The 15,578-nt window shown below is 39.0% G+C and overlaps 1 protein-coding gene across 1 annotated transcript; it reads right to left on the bottom strand.

Annotated features, from left to right (window-relative positions):
- Positions 1-1,454: 1,454 nt before the first annotated feature.
- SMIM28 (small integral membrane protein 28) lies at positions 1,455-5,190 on the bottom strand. The gene is made up of 2 exons (XM_066248214.1): positions 5,042-5,190; positions 1,455-1,973 (listed from the first exon to the last, which is right to left on the bottom strand). Exons 1-2 carry the CDS (start codon positions 5,150-5,152, stop codon positions 1,590-1,592), a joined length of 495 nt encoding a protein of 164 aa, XP_066104311.1. The 5' UTR covers positions 5,153-5,190; the 3' UTR covers positions 1,455-1,589.
- Between the last annotated feature and the right edge of the window lie 10,388 nt (positions 5,191-15,578).

Genomic DNA, 15,578 nt, shown 5'->3' with positions numbered 1-15,578 from the left:
TGAGAAAGCAATCAATGAACAACTAAGGTGTCGCAACGAAAAACTGATGATTGATGCTTCTCATCTCTTTCTGTTCCTGTCTGTCTGTTCCTGTCTATCCCTCTCTCTGACTCTCTGTCCTTGTATAAAAAAACAAAAACAAAATGTTCATATCAAAAATGGTTTAAAAAGCCACTATTTTTTGTTTATTTTAAACCAACAAAAGCTTGTCTAGTTTTGCATTCTGTACTGTGGAGAAAGTAAAAATATTTTCCTAAAACGTTATATCATGGAATAGGAGTTTAAGGAATATACATGTCACCCTCCTGTCACCTCCCCAGCTGCATGGGTGTTCTGATTGGACTCCCACATGGTATGTGACCCACCTCCACCTCCCCACGTGAGAAGAATCACAGAGGGAGAGCTGTATCCAGTGCAGACTCAGCCGTGTTCATCCTACTGAGAGTCCTGACCCCCAGTCGGAAGCATGGACCGAAATGCCGCATTGGCAGCTTTCTTGGAAGGACGTCTGTCACCATGGAAGGTGCTCCAGCCCAGGACAGAGAGGTCAGGCTTCTGGTCCCAGCTCTGGCTCATTTGAGGTATTGAACATCGGACAAGTCACTTAGCCTCTCTGAGCTCTAGTTTTGACACCTGTGAAGCAAGAGTTTGAACTATGTGATCTATAAGGTTAGATCTAATTGATGTTTTTATTGTGACCCGGGATTTTGACGTTTACTTTCCAATGTTAAACTGGTTTCTATGGTTACTCATGCTTGGTAAGGACCACACGGTCAGTCCTTACGAAGATAATGTGTTAGAGCAGCAACTCTTGGTCCTCACACAGCCGCATCGCCAAACTACCCTGATGACCCGGTGCGAGACAGTCCCACGTGACAAAGCCGAGTCCTTTTCCATTCTGGGAAGCAAGCGTGACACTAAGGAGATAATTTTGAAGAGCTTTATTATTTTTTAAAACTAAAATGTATGCAGATGTCTGTACTTTCGTTGTTAATATTGAAACATATTTCACCATTATTTACAACATAGTTGATCACTGTAGCTCTGAAGGTGTTTTTCCCCCTCCTTCTAGAACTCTCTAGCCATCTCGAAGCCCTCACACAGAAATAAAACCATGAGGTCCTCAAACACCTGTGTAGGAAGAAAAGTTTTATTTGGTGGCAAAAGTGGTTACCTTTGGCTTATCAGTATTTTTCTGTTGTCTTTCTCTTCAGAGCTAGTTCTTATGCTCATTAGTAATTCTAATTTGGTTTTCTTAGCTCACATAGAACTTTCCTTTTCACCTTCCTCAGGAGTGTTATACATTTTAGAAGGGTGAAGTTATCTTTAGAACAATTTGGGGGAATTTTTCCTTAAGGAACCTAAATGTGGGTTAACTAGGCTGACACTTGTCTAGCCTCTCCCCCAGCCGAAAGTGTCCCATCCATCCATCCATCCATCCATCCATCCATCCATCCATCCATCCATCCATCCAGAGTCTGCCCATGAATAGCAGCTTCTCCATCTCATGTCCTTTCCTCTCCATCTCTCATGTGGGCTCAATTAAGGGTTGAGCGCTGTGATTTAAATATGTAGTTTCCAAGAGCAGTTTATACTGGCTCGTCCAGCCCAGGTGAACCCTCTTCATACCGGAGGCCTGAGTCCAGGGCCTCGTGCCCTGGAGGATTCCTGGTGGCCTCTTCATAGGTGGGTGGTAAACAGGTGGAGAGCGAGGCCGCCTCCCTGGGCAGGGGTGAGTAGGGGAAGCCCTGCTCCCCGCTCCAGGGTAAGCCGGGCAGGAAGTCAGTCTCCTCCCCCGCGGGCGGGGGCTCTGCGAGGTCGATGCTGAAGACCTGGCCCTGGGGTCCCGGGGCCTTGCACAGGCGGTAGAGGAAGAGCAGCAGGAAGGCCAGGAAGAGCACGATGGTGGCCGGGAGAAGGATGCACAGGAAGGGCTCCACGTCTTCCTTGGTGGAACTTATCTTCTGGGTGCCCTGTGGTTAGGGAACGCAATCGAGTTAGATGGTGATAACAGAAGTCCCCTGCATGTCTTTCATCTTTTATTCTTATCATCACTCTCTCACTTTGAAAATCACTTAATCATTCATTTATGCCAGTGCTCTTGAGCCCACATGATATCAAGTGAATCAAGATATAAAGTCTGAATGTAAAATGGCCAAAATACACATTGATATCCGACATTAATAAATTTTAGATGGTAGGTCTACTGCTCATTCTTTAAATAAGAACTCTTACTATTTATGTATCTCATTTAGAATTTGACCAGTAATGTTTTATTCCCACAATCAAATCATAAGGAACACAATTTCTTTAATTGTGGAACAAAATCTGACATGTTCATATGTGTAAATAACATTTCAAATCCGATTTGATAGCTGATTCTTATTATGACTGAGATTTTAAAATTTCTTCAATCTGTTCTTGCAATATTTGTAGGATAAATATGAAAAAAATTTGACCTCTTTAAAGAAAAATAATTGCACATAAATTCTTAAGCAGCCTACAAAGTGTTGATATTGTGGTATTAGCTCAGAAGATAATGAGTCCTGATGGAGCAAATACCATGATAGGCATAAAATGATGTTTCAACAGCAAGGTAAAGCAATACAAAAAATGAACACTGTTCCAAATTGTATGGATGTTGCTTTAAATAAAGCTATTAAGAAATAATGAAATATTAAAAAGCTTATTTATTATATAAAGCATACAGCAACAAGTATAAATATATACACTACTGAGAGGAAAATTTAAAAATTACTTATGATTGTATTTTAAACAAAAAAAAATACTAAACTCTTTATCTACTTATTTAAAATAAAACAATAACACTGAGAGCTGGGGTTCTCTTGATTTCGGTGGAAAGGACAATTGTTTTTCTGGTCATGACTCCTTAAGAGACTGGCTTATGCAGCATCAACTGTATAATCATTTTTACTTCTTAAAGAATTTACAAGTATGTGTGTGTGTGTTGACGGAAAATTAGGTGGTTTATTAAATGTTTGTACTGCCGGATATTTTGTCTTTGGTAAGATATGAGTTAAGATATTTTAGCATAAAATGCATAAATAATTAGGGTTTTGTTGGGAAGCAGAGTGTCATCTTTGGGGTTTGACAACTCTGGCTTTTAATTCCAGTACACCTTCTCATACCTGAGTGGCCATGGACCCTCTTAGCCTGGGTTGTCTTCTCTGAGATGAAAATGACATTTTTTGAATGGTTGACATGAGAATTTAACAAATCCATATATGTATAGCAGTTGGTGAATAGTAGGTATTTCTATACCTATATCTTGGTGTCTCAAGTAGTCAAATTAGCTAGAAAATTAAATACTAAAAATATCCAGAAGTCATCTAGAAATTTATGGATATGGCTGAAAGGTATAGTGAAGGGAAATTTTGGCATTTCTAAATTTATATTTTTAATAGATACATGTCAGAGAAAATATTTTAGTAACATTAATATGTTTATGCATGTGATTCTTATTTCTAAATTAGGAATTCTTTGTTTTCTCACACATAATGTAGTTTATTATCAGAACTATTCACTTAAAATCTGTTGTGATGTACTCAACTTTGATTACAAAAGCGGTAAGACTAGATGGGCTCATAGATTGCTATAATTATTAAGAAATCAAGTGGGAGCCAAGAAGCAACTTATTTCCTCCCTCCAGATGAATCATTTAAAAATTTAAAGCTATTATCTCTTAGTACTTAAAGCAATCACTCCTCAATCTTGATAAACATGGACCGTTTTGCAGGACTTTTCTTCATTCTCCATCAGTTATATAAATGATAATAGTTTCTGAACAGTTGTGGGCATCAATATTTAAATACTCTATTACACCCTAAAAGTTCAATATGCATAAAATATAAAGGCACTTAATGTTCTGTTTGAAAGGTTTTATACAATAAATCCTATTCCCAATTATGACAATTTTTGTACTATTGATACTTGTTGCAAAAATTTGTAAGAAATACCACAGTTCCCTCCTGTAAACAGAACTTCCATGGGTTGAGTTATATTTGTTCAAATACCAAGTAGCACTGCTTATCTAATTCAGAAGATGATAATTTATTGAGATAAAGCATTCTCATTTTCTGTTAAGATATGCATAGAGCTATTGGACAAACTTATGGTACCCTTACTTTTCTTGTTTACTAATTCATGATATGTGGGTTCAAATTGTTCTGATTTTTTTAAATGCAGAATGGATGTCTTTACTTGTTTAGTCAAATGTTCTAATTTATTCACTTTCTTTGTAGTGTTGTTCAGAGAATGTTTTAAAGAAATATCCAATTAAAAGTATGCTGAAAAATGTTATCATTATATGTACACATGTAAGTGTTTGTCTATAAAAGATGGTTTTGCAGAACTTAAATGCCAATCTGATTAGTTGATTTTCCAGAAAACAAGAAAATAGGTTTTTTCCCTTTTTCTTACGGGATAGTGGTATTATTCATTTACCTGCTGATGATAAAATTAATTCTGAGTTCTTAAGTTTCCACCAATATTTTTCCTTAATGCTGTCTCAGATTGAGGCTTCTTTGGTGATTTCCCAGATAGAGCAAAGCAGCTACCGCATTTCTTAGTAGAGACAAAACCTTAACTCCCTGCTACCCTTTCGGAAGTAAGATGCTGGCTTCTGCCACATCTTAGAAACGGTGGTCACTATATAGCCGGAGAGTCAAAGGGAGTTTCTTATTTTTGTTTATGTAGACATGGCTTACTGAGCAAAGAACAGAGTTGTAAAACCAAGACATAATTTGTTGACCCCAAACTTCCAGTGTTCTTTGACATATTTGCTCTATTTGGTGTTCTTAGAATATATTTGTGGCAAGTTTCACTTGAATTTATCATTGTTAGAAGAATACAACTTTCAAGTTACTCCCTTAGACCATGCTAATCAGTAAAATCAAATATTTGTCATACCTATAATGCAAAATGTTGCCACTAAGTTTTAAGATCCTAAACATACAGGCATCTGTTGGTTTAAAAACTGACATACTTTGGGGAAGAAAAGGCAGAAGTCATGGGTACAGACCTGCAGCTGGGTTTCCTGAAGAGGTAGGCTCGGCTCGCTGGGTAGCCACTCGTATGTGCCCCTGTCGGCATGTCCAAACTTCCTCCAGCTGCTGCCGGACAGGCCTCGCATGTTCTCATGCAACCGGTGCGCTGCTCACCCTTCCACCTCGCCGCCCAGATTGCAGCAGCACTGCTTGTGCTTGGCTTGGATCCAGCCGGGAGGTGCTGGGCTGATGACTGTTGGTAAACTCACTCAACAGTGAGTGACAACAGGGAAAAGGAGCCAACCAGAGCGACCTCTCAGGACCGACTATATTTAAAGTCAGTGCCTCTGGGTCTGCTTCTGTGGCCTTCCTCATTGCAAAGGTTGGCATCCGATACCAGATACGGAATAGATTGCAGACAGTGGAGTTCTCTGCATCGGCATTATTACAGTGCAACGGATGGTCTCAGCCACGAAAGAACTGTTTATATTTAGATGTAAATAAACCCTCCTTTCCTTCCACATCCCCTCCAGAGGTATAGCTGAGCAAGAAGAACTACCTAGGCTGAATAATTCCTTTAATTATTTCTGGACTCTGTGGTCCAGAGAGAAGGGGTATTTGGTAGAGAAGCAGGACTCATTAATAACATTTTAGTGAATTATTTAGATGAAAGATGTTAATGATAAAGTTGTACAGAAGCCAGACAGACTGTTTGGCTGGAATGTTTGCTGGTTTCAATTTAAAAAGAAAAATCAAATTACTAATACCCAAGCAGTCTTCTTTCTGATTATCTTGTGAACTTTATAAAATTATTTGTATCAAGCTTAAAATAAGAAACTTTCAGTTAGAAGGTTTACTGAAGTTATTTGGGGATGTTTAATTCTGCATATTTGAGGAAACATTTAAGACACAGCGATTGGATTCTCTTTTCTTTAGGAGAGTAAACTTAAGCTCCAAATATCTGCCCACACTGCTACAACTCGATATTGCAACTACCCTCATCCTTATTTAAGCATCATTTCATCCAAATGGTTGTCATGATGCTGAAATAATATTTCTTCACTGGAACTTTTTTGCCCCCTTAATTAGGGTTCTTGAGCACTGTCCCCCGTGGTCTATGGATAGATTTGGGGGGTGCTGAACTCTGAACTTTGCTGATACATCCAATTTACCTGAAATAATTCATAATTTTCATCACCCTTTCAAAAACAGCTGCTCGCCCCCCCTACAACTTGGCATTTTGCCAAACTTAATATTTAGGATAAAAGTTTTCACGCTGTTTCCTAGTGCCTCCATCAGCACCCTGCTGTAGAATTCTTTTGTCATTTCCTCCTTTTATTTCTTATTGTGGAGTCAGCTGATGTGATGCTTTCAGTTAAAATGTTGCCTTGTACCTTTTGATGTGTTTCTATTTTAAGTCAATGCTCTATCCTCACACTGATACACTAGAAGCACCTGATGACCAGCACACTATTTTCTCTTTTACATGTCAGTGGCTTTGCCAATACTACATCCTCAACCTGGACCATCCTTCTCTACCTTTTTTAGTTATTTAAATATCTTCAAATTGGAAGTCTGGATCAAAAACGTTAAAATGCATCAGTAATGTTGACTCTCCTCCAGTACCGAAGAAGACAACAATTCTTGCTTTCATGGATATGTTTTTGGGGACCAAGAAAAACAAATTATACAAATAAAAAATATACCAGAAAGTGATTAATGCAACGGAGAAGGAGCAAAGCAAATGCTGAAGGGAGGGGAGGTCAGTTAGGATCTCATAGGGACAGTGATGGCAAGAAGCTGTCTCTGCAGGGGACTGAGCAGAGAAGATAGGAGGGAAGAGCATTGCAGACTAGGGGAACAGCCAGTGAAAGTCCCTGAGGCACTCACATCTCTGATAAGTTCTCAGAATGGCTGGTCAGGTCAGGGTGGCCGGAGCAGTGAGTCAGGACAAGAGTAGGAGGTAAGGTCAGAGGGGACACGTGGAGGTGGTAGAGCAGCGCGGAGTGTGAGGTTGGTAGAACATTGTCAAAAATGTGGCTTGTGCTCTAAGTGACATGGAGGAGGCACGTGGAGTTTTGATCAGAGGAGTGATGAGATCTGACTTCCACTTTGAAAGGATCCCTCAGGCCTCGGGGTGAAATAGAAATAGGAATGAAGGGGAAACGCAGGGAGACCTGCTAAGGAATTTTAATAATTCAGGGGAGGACTAGTGGACCCAGAGGAGTAGCATTAGAGGGAGTGTGTTCTGATATAATTTAGGGAGGATTCTAGATATAATTTAGGGACAAACCTAAGACTTTTTGAACTGAACGTGATGTAGGATAAAAAAAAGATCAAGAAGGGTTCTGTTTTAGGCTTGAGAAACTGGAAGGCTGACCGTTGTCATTTACAGAGAGGGGGAAAGACAGGAGGGGAAGGTTGTCCTGTTGTTTTAAAGATGGGGCATTGAGTTTCAGCCCTGGTAAGTTGCAGGAACTTTGGACGTTTGAATTTGGCATTTAAGAGTGGAGACTGCTGAGGTTGCCGGTTCAAAACCCTGGGCTTGCCCAGTCAAGGCACATATGGGAGTTGAAGCTTCCTGCTCCTCCCCTCCTTCTCTCTCTCTCTCTCTCTTTCTCTTTCCCCCCTCTAAAACAATGAATAAATAAATAAAAATAATTTTTAAAAAAGAGTGGAGACTAGACCACAGAGAATAGTTGGAATTCATGGGCAGGGAGATGGTCTTTAATATGAGACTTAATTTGCAACAACATGAATGGACCTATAGGGTATTCTAAGTGAAATTAGTCAGAGGAAGACAAATACCACATAATTTCTCTTATATGGAAATTAGAAGTGGAATCTAGAGAACAAAATAAATGAAGAAACAAACTCATAGATGCAGAGAACAAACTGAGGGTTACCAAATGGGAGGGGAGGGGGAGGGGGGTTGTATGGAAAAGGTGAAGGGATTGCGAAGTACAGATTGGCACTTACAAAACAGTCACAGGGATATGAAGTACAGCATGGGGAATATCGTCAGTAATATCGCAGTAACTCTGTATGAGACTAGGTGGGCACTAGATTTATCGGGGAGATCACTTTATAAATTATAAATGGCTAACCACTATGCAGTATACCTGAAGCTAATATAAAATAATAGTGAATATCAACTGTAATGGAAAAATAGAAAGAAAAAAAACCCTCTAAGACCTAATGAGATCATCAAGAGAATGTGTGTGAATAGAGAGGAGAGATAGAGTGAGTGGCCTGTGAGGTAGATGAGAAACCAAGAGTGTGTGGTATCCAGGAATTGAAGGAAGGAAATGTTTCCAAAAGGAGGGAATGATTTTGATCTCACAGGCTACTGTTTGAGTAAGTGTGATGACAAGTGAGATTTACTACTGGATTTAATAATGTGGGGCAGGGGTGTCGTTGATTATTTGGACAAGAGCAGTTTTGATGAAGTGGTTGGGAAAAGGCTTTATTGAGATGGTTGTAAGAGAGAAAGGGAGAGGAGTTAGAGATAGTGAACATAAACAACTCTTGAGTTAATTTTGCCTGAAAGGGGAGTGAAGAAGAGATGCAATTGCTGGACAGAGAAAAGGAGTCCAGAGACTTATCTACTGAAACAGCACGCTAACACGTTATGGGGGGAAAAGCACACAGAATGTCAACCTCAGCAGTTCCTCTTCTAGGAATTCCTCCTGAGGAAACAATCTGATGAGTATGCGGAGATTGTTGAAAGATGTTTTAGCACATTTTAAACATCTGTCATAACAAAGAACTAGAAATTTTGAAAATTCCACAAAATGATAATTGTTTAATAAGTTAAGATATACACAGATAAAGACATTATCATCTGAAAATAAATGCCAGAAAGATGTAAATATACCACCTATTAAGAGGAACTTGTCAGAAAACAGCATGTTTATTATAAATAGTATAGATTTACATGTCTCTGAATATAGAAACAAATTTGACGTTAGCAATATAGTATTTTTCCTGAGTAATGGCATTATGAATTGTTTTTTATGAGACTACAGTTCTTTTTACTGACCAACATTTTATAATTCTATGAATATGTGTCATATAAACAAGACGTAATAATTTCCAAGATTTTCCCATTTTTGAAGGCCCACATGAGGGCCATGTTGTTGTTATAATCCTACAGTTCCTTGTCCTTCACTAAAATTAGGAACAAATCACAATTTTCTCTGACATCTTATAGCATGGTAGGTACTTAATATTATAGCAATTATATGAGTCAGCTTTGTATTCAAAAATAAGTTGAGGGATGGTAAGTTGACTTAGAAAAGGACTTATAAAGAGCTGCATGAAATAATGATTTCTGCCCTGGCCAGTTGGCTCAGGGGTAGAGCGTTGGTCCAGCGTGTGGAAGTCCTGGGTTCAATTCCCAGCCAGGGCACACAGGAGATGCGCCCATCTGCTTCTCCACTCTTCCACTCTCTTTTTTCTCTGTCTCTCTCTTCCCCTCCTGCAGCCAAGGCTTCACTGAAGCAAAGTTGGCCCGGGTACTGAGGATGGCTCCATGGCCTCCACCTGAGGTGCTAGAATGGCTCTGGTTGCAATGGAGCAATGCCCCAGATGGGCAGAGCATTGCCTCCTAATGGGCATGCCGGGTGGATCCCGATTGGGTGCATGCAGAAGTCTCTCTCTCTGCCTCCCTGCTTCTCACTTCAGAAAAATAAAATTAAATTAAATTAAAAAAGATTTCTGGCGTGACTTTCAACATATTAGGGTGTAGAGCCAGCCAGTAGCCTGAATGTGCTATAACTACTTGCAAAATGCTATATTATTTCAACTCTAGAAATTTATACCTGTGTAGATTTTAATAATCAGAGTTTTTTTCTAAAGGTCTCCATAATATATCCTCATCATTTCAATACTTTCCCCCCACACTTCCATTATTTCCATGGGCTTTTTACCTAAGAGTCTCCTGTTAGGATTTTTATAGCTTGATTTTAATTATAAATACTAATTACAATTAGTCTAAAAGTTTGATGAGTTACCTCTAAAAGTTCTCTAAGTATTTCAGAACCAAGAAAAGAGGTTTTCCAAGTTCTTCTTAATTCTTCTCTCGTTCTTTTTTAAAAATATATAAATTTGCCTTTACCCATTTAATCTGTTTTTTTTCTTACTTTCCTTGAACTCAACATTGTTAATATGCTACTGTAATTTCAAGAACTACCAAGACTATTAGGTTCTCCAGTTATACTGGTATGTGGATCTACCTGTTGGACCTATGGGAGTTTCATTTTTGCTGTGTTCAACATGTCACCGAGTCAATAATGGAGAAAAATCCCTGAAGATGAATGGTCCGGGCAGTTCCAAATCAACTAAAGATGCTGATAAAATATAGTTCTTTTTCACATTTAATTTCTAAATGAGTAGATACATTTAAATTTTAGCAAACTGGTCAGTGTACCTTCTCAAGATGCTATTATAAGAATCAAATAAGCTTATATTTGATTAGGGCGACTGAAAAACTAATCAGTGGCCGGCAGGCAGCACTGTGAGAAATCACTCTGCCTGGACCAGGGTGCCATGGCGACCTGGGGGTTCATGTAGGGGTCAGCAGGTCTGGCACGGGATTGGTGCAACTCTGGCCCTGATAATCTGGAAGCAAAGGACAAACAGTTTGATTAAATTCACTAGCAATATGAACTAAAAGAGGGAGATACCCCATAAAGATTTTTTTAAACTAACCAAAAATGACAATAAAAAAAAAGTTACTGATATGGAGTTTGCTTTGGAAAAATGTGAACACTGTGGAACTGGAGATTTGAACAGAAAAAAAAAAAAGAAGGAAAGAAAACATTTCCATCATTTCAGAAATTTCCTTTCTTTTTAGTCAACTACTTTTTTTTAAATTTCTAGTTAAAATGGGGGAGGATTTTTTAAAATCTTAATTCTTCAGAAAAATCAGGGAGCAGAATATGAAATTTATAACTTTATGATGTTCTCTGGTTATGAACTCATATTTTCAAACATTTGGCCTTTAGTTTACCTGGAATCAAGAAAAATCTAGATGTATTTAAAATAGAATAATGATCACAAATGTTTGGAAATCAAAATGATATTCTTGAATTTAAAACAGGATCTAGTAGCCTGACCAGGTGGTGGCGCAGTGGATAGAGCATCAACCTGGGATGCAGAGGATCCAGGTTTGAAATCCCGAGGTCGCCAGCTTGAGCATGGGTTTACCAGCTTGAGCATGGGTTTACCAGCTTGAGCATGGGATCATAGGCATGACCCCGTGGTCACTGGCTTAAGCCCAAAAGTTGCTGGTGTGAGCACAGGGTCACTGGCTCAGCTGGAGCCCCCCTAGTCAAGGCACATATGAGAAAGCAATCAATGGACAACTACAGTGCAGCAACTATGAGTTGATGCTTCTAGTCTCTCTCCCTTCCTGCCTCTCTCTCTCTCTCTTATATGCGCAAAAAAGAAAAAAGAAAAAAAAAGATCTAGTAAGTAAATATATTTGTTAAAAATCCACATGTAGTTTGTTTATGTATATTTTTTATTCATGTGTGACAGGAAGTGGATCACGTGAGATGAAAACATCATTCTTTAATACCTAAATTGCTATATTTGCATATTAGGAAGTTAAGGCTTATATTAAACATTCTCAGGAAAAATTCCCCGAGTTTTCCAAGATTATACAATTCCAGGAGGCAAGTCTGAATGTAACTATTCCTCACTGTGAAACAAAAGAAGTTTAAATGACAAAGACCATTTTTCTTGTAATAGGTGTGGCAGCCTTATACTTAGTGCAAAAATCCAGAGGCGACAACTGTCACAGGACTATAGACAGGAAGCCTCACAGGAAGAAGTAGTTGCCTTAGAACTCCTTCCTGTAGCATCTTTATTTTTTGCAGTGCCTTCCCTGATTTGACCCTTGATCCCGATACAGGCAACTCCACTTCCTCTGGTCTGCTTCCTTTGTTTGTTTGTTTGGGTTTTTTTTTTGGTGGAGATGCCGGGGAACGAACCTGGGGCCTCATACATGCAATCTGGTCTGCTTCTAAACAAGCTTTCATTCACGTTACATTTTGTGTTGGTATCATATGTGAGTCTTTCTTTAGCCCACTAATAGACAAAGAATTGTCTTTTTTTTTTTTTTGCAGGAGAGAGAGGGGGACAGACAGACAGGAAGGAAGAAAGATGAGAAGCATCAACTCGTAGTTGTGGTACCTTAGTTGTTCATTGATTGCTTTCTCATATGTGCCTTGACTGGGGGGCTCAAGCTGAGCCAGTGACCTCTTGCTCAAGTCAGTGATTTTGGGCATCAAGCCAGCAACATGGGGTCATGTCAGTGATCCCATGCTCAGGCCAGTGACCTCATACTCAAGCTGGTGAGCCTGCGCTCAAGCTGGCAACCTTGGGGTTTATTTGGGTCCTCAGTGTCCCAGGCCGACACTCTATCTACTGTGTCACTGCCTGGTCACAAAGAATTGTCTTTTAAATGACATTCTCTATCACAGGCGTGGCCAACAGTTTTTGCCCCTGGGCCAGATTAGAAAGAAAACTTTTTTCACAGACTGGACAAAATATTAAAATTTAAAAATGTTAAATACAAAAACGATTCATTTAAATAAACAAAATTTTATTATGTAATTTGTTTATGAATAAATGTGAGTAAAAAAATTTTATATACAATATTATTTTAATAAAAATATAATTACATACCGTATAAATATCCAAACTGTATCACAATCAATCGAAACAATATTTAATTAATAGAATGAGCTTGAAGGGGTTATATCACAAATAAAACAACTATTTCGTTTTACAAACAGCCTGGACACGTTTTCAGTTATCAACTGCAGCTATTGTCTGTGCTACAATGCTGCTTGATTCAGCACACTTGACCACAAAAATAACGAATTGTTTGACCTTGGGTGCGCACTGGCAAACTTGCCCAGAAGAATGTGGATTTCACATCGCCGCTAAACGTCAAACAGTTCATATCGAGTACAGACGAGTACAAAAGTTGTAAATCTTTATAAGGAATTTTTTTAAAAAATAAAGAAGCATCACGAATCCATTCGATCAATTATTGGAAGTTAACCCTAGATTAGTCACACGCGGAATTCTTTTCCACGTATCACTATCTTCTTAAATATCTCGATTTCCAATAATCAAAGACACTTTCGCTTCTGAGTAGCTGAGATTTTAAAGTAGCGAAGAATATTAATTATTTAATCGCAGGCCACATAAACTCATTACGCAGGCCAGATCCGGCCCGTGGGCTGTATGTTGGCCATGCCTGCTCTAACATCTAGCCTGACATCTAGCAGGTACTCAAAATCTTTGGGCAGGATGAATGAAGTCCTGGGGTCTCTGTGTGATCTATGACTGTGATCTAAATGCTGTCAGGAAGACAACCTCCCCAGAGGCTCGTACTGGGTCATGTGTACCTGGCGTGCTGGTGACCCTGTGAGTTGTCCTGTCAGCTGCTGGATCTACACCAGTCTCAGGGCCTGTTCCCTGCTCTGTGGAGCGCTCTGCTCGTTCAAACTCAGCAGGTGCTGGAATTTGAGCAGTTGCTTGTATACCGTACTGCCATTAACTTGAGCTCATCAGAATCACCCCCACCCTTCAAGAAAAAATTTCCCAATAGAATACCTTTTAGCAATGTCGCTTACATCTCAAATGCTTTTGGTAATTTTTTAATCTGAATGAGAAAATTAGAAAGTAGTATGAAATGGAACACATAATGAAACCGGCATGTGTTAGGTATATAGCAGTTCACGAGTAAGCAGTAACTAATTTTGGACATCGAAAAGAACAAATAGAACATCCACTAACTCTGATTTCAATATGTGTTTTGAAAGTCTTCCTTTATATAAAGGTCTTCTCTCTCTGATTACAAATATTATGATATGCAATGCTTGATGGATTGATTTTCTCCTTTGAAACCAAAAGGATGAATTCCAAATACATCTTGACTATTTTCATGTCAAGTCTGATAATTGAGACAAAAATATCTTTCTTCAACAAATAAATTTTGTAGTTATGCAATTAAAGTCACAATTTACAGGTTCCCAATATTCTTTCCCGTCTAGACATCAGTCAGTACTTACATGAGTTTGACCAAACAAGAACAAAAACTAAACACCTCTTACTCCCAAACATGTATGTTTGCTAACAGGATAAACTCTTTGATGGGTCTGTGGTTACAGATAGAATTATGGAAATTTCATTTCAGGGGAAATTAGTTTGGGGGGAACCTTTTGGATTGTTGAAGAATTTTATTTATTTATACTGTCTTCCATTCACTTTTTGTGGCTCATTAACCCATTGTAATATTCCTACTTATTATCTCATTTCAGTGACTTCTACATATGCAAGAATAATCAGAGCCTTTTGGCAATATGTACACACACATGTCTAAAATGTCCTATAAATTCTAAATAGTATTTTATAGATAGAATTAAGCAAAAACTAAAAGAGAAAATTCCCATCATTAAGGCATATATCCCCTCTTTTTCTTTTCTTTTCTTTTTTTTTTTTTTTTTTACAGAGAGAGAGAGTCAGAGAGAGGGATAGATAGGGACAGACAGACAGGAATGGAGAGAGATGAGAAGCATCAATCATTAGTTTTTCGTGGCGACACTTTAGTTGTTCATGGATTGCTTTCTCATATGAGCCTTGACCGTGGGGCTACAGCAGACCAAGTAACCCCTTGCTCGAGCCAGTGACCTTGGGTCCAAGCTGGTGAGCTTTGCTCAAACCAGATGAGCCCACGCTCAAGCTGGCGACCTCGGGGTCTCAAACCTGGACCTCTGCATCCCAGTCCAATGCTCTATCCACTGTGCCACCGCCTGGTCAGGCTCCCCTCTTCTTTTTTATTGTATCCTATTACAATTGGTTTTATTCTGTTCTTTATAGTCAAAATAAAAGAACAACAATGCACTGAGAGATTCCCTTCTTAATCAAAATATAAACTTGGGAAAAGAGTCAAAGTAATGATGTTTCACTAGAATCTCTGTGATATCAGCTATGGACATAAATGACACCTAACGTGTTGCCTCTGCGCGGCCAGCCCATTATTGCCCTACGGTGCCAATCGGGAAGAGCTTCCCCGGAGACTATACATGGTCCACATTGCCTTTCTGTCATTCTGTTTATTTTAAAACTTATCTTCTCTTGCTATGTTATTCATTTATCAGCTTCATTGTGGTACAGTGGACAAAAGTAAGATATTTAAAGTACATATTGTGATGATTTTATATATGTATATATTGTTTATTTTTATTTTATTTTGTGAGATAGAGAGGGACAGACAGACAGGAAGGGAGAGAGAGATGAGGAGCATCAACTCAGATGAGGAGTTGTGGCACCTTAGTTGTTCATTGATTGCTTTCTCATATGTGCCTTGATGGGGGGAGGGGGGCTCCAACCAAGCAAGTGACCCCTTTCTCAAGCCAGCAACCATGGGGTCATGTCTATGATCCCACACTCAAGCCAGCGACCCTGAGTTCAAGGCTTGTGAGTCTGTGCTAAAGCCAGTGAGCTTGAAGTTTCAAACCTGGGTCCTCAGCATCCCAGGCCAGTGCTCTA

This window comes from Saccopteryx bilineata, chromosome 12 (genome assembly GCF_036850765.1).
Source record: "Saccopteryx bilineata isolate mSacBil1 chromosome 12, mSacBil1_pri_phased_curated, whole genome shotgun sequence".
NCBI lineage: Eukaryota > Metazoa > Chordata > Mammalia > Chiroptera > Emballonuridae > Saccopteryx > Saccopteryx bilineata.
Note: the sequence above shows the minus strand (reverse complement) of the source record. Positions and strands in the feature narration are given on the sequence as shown.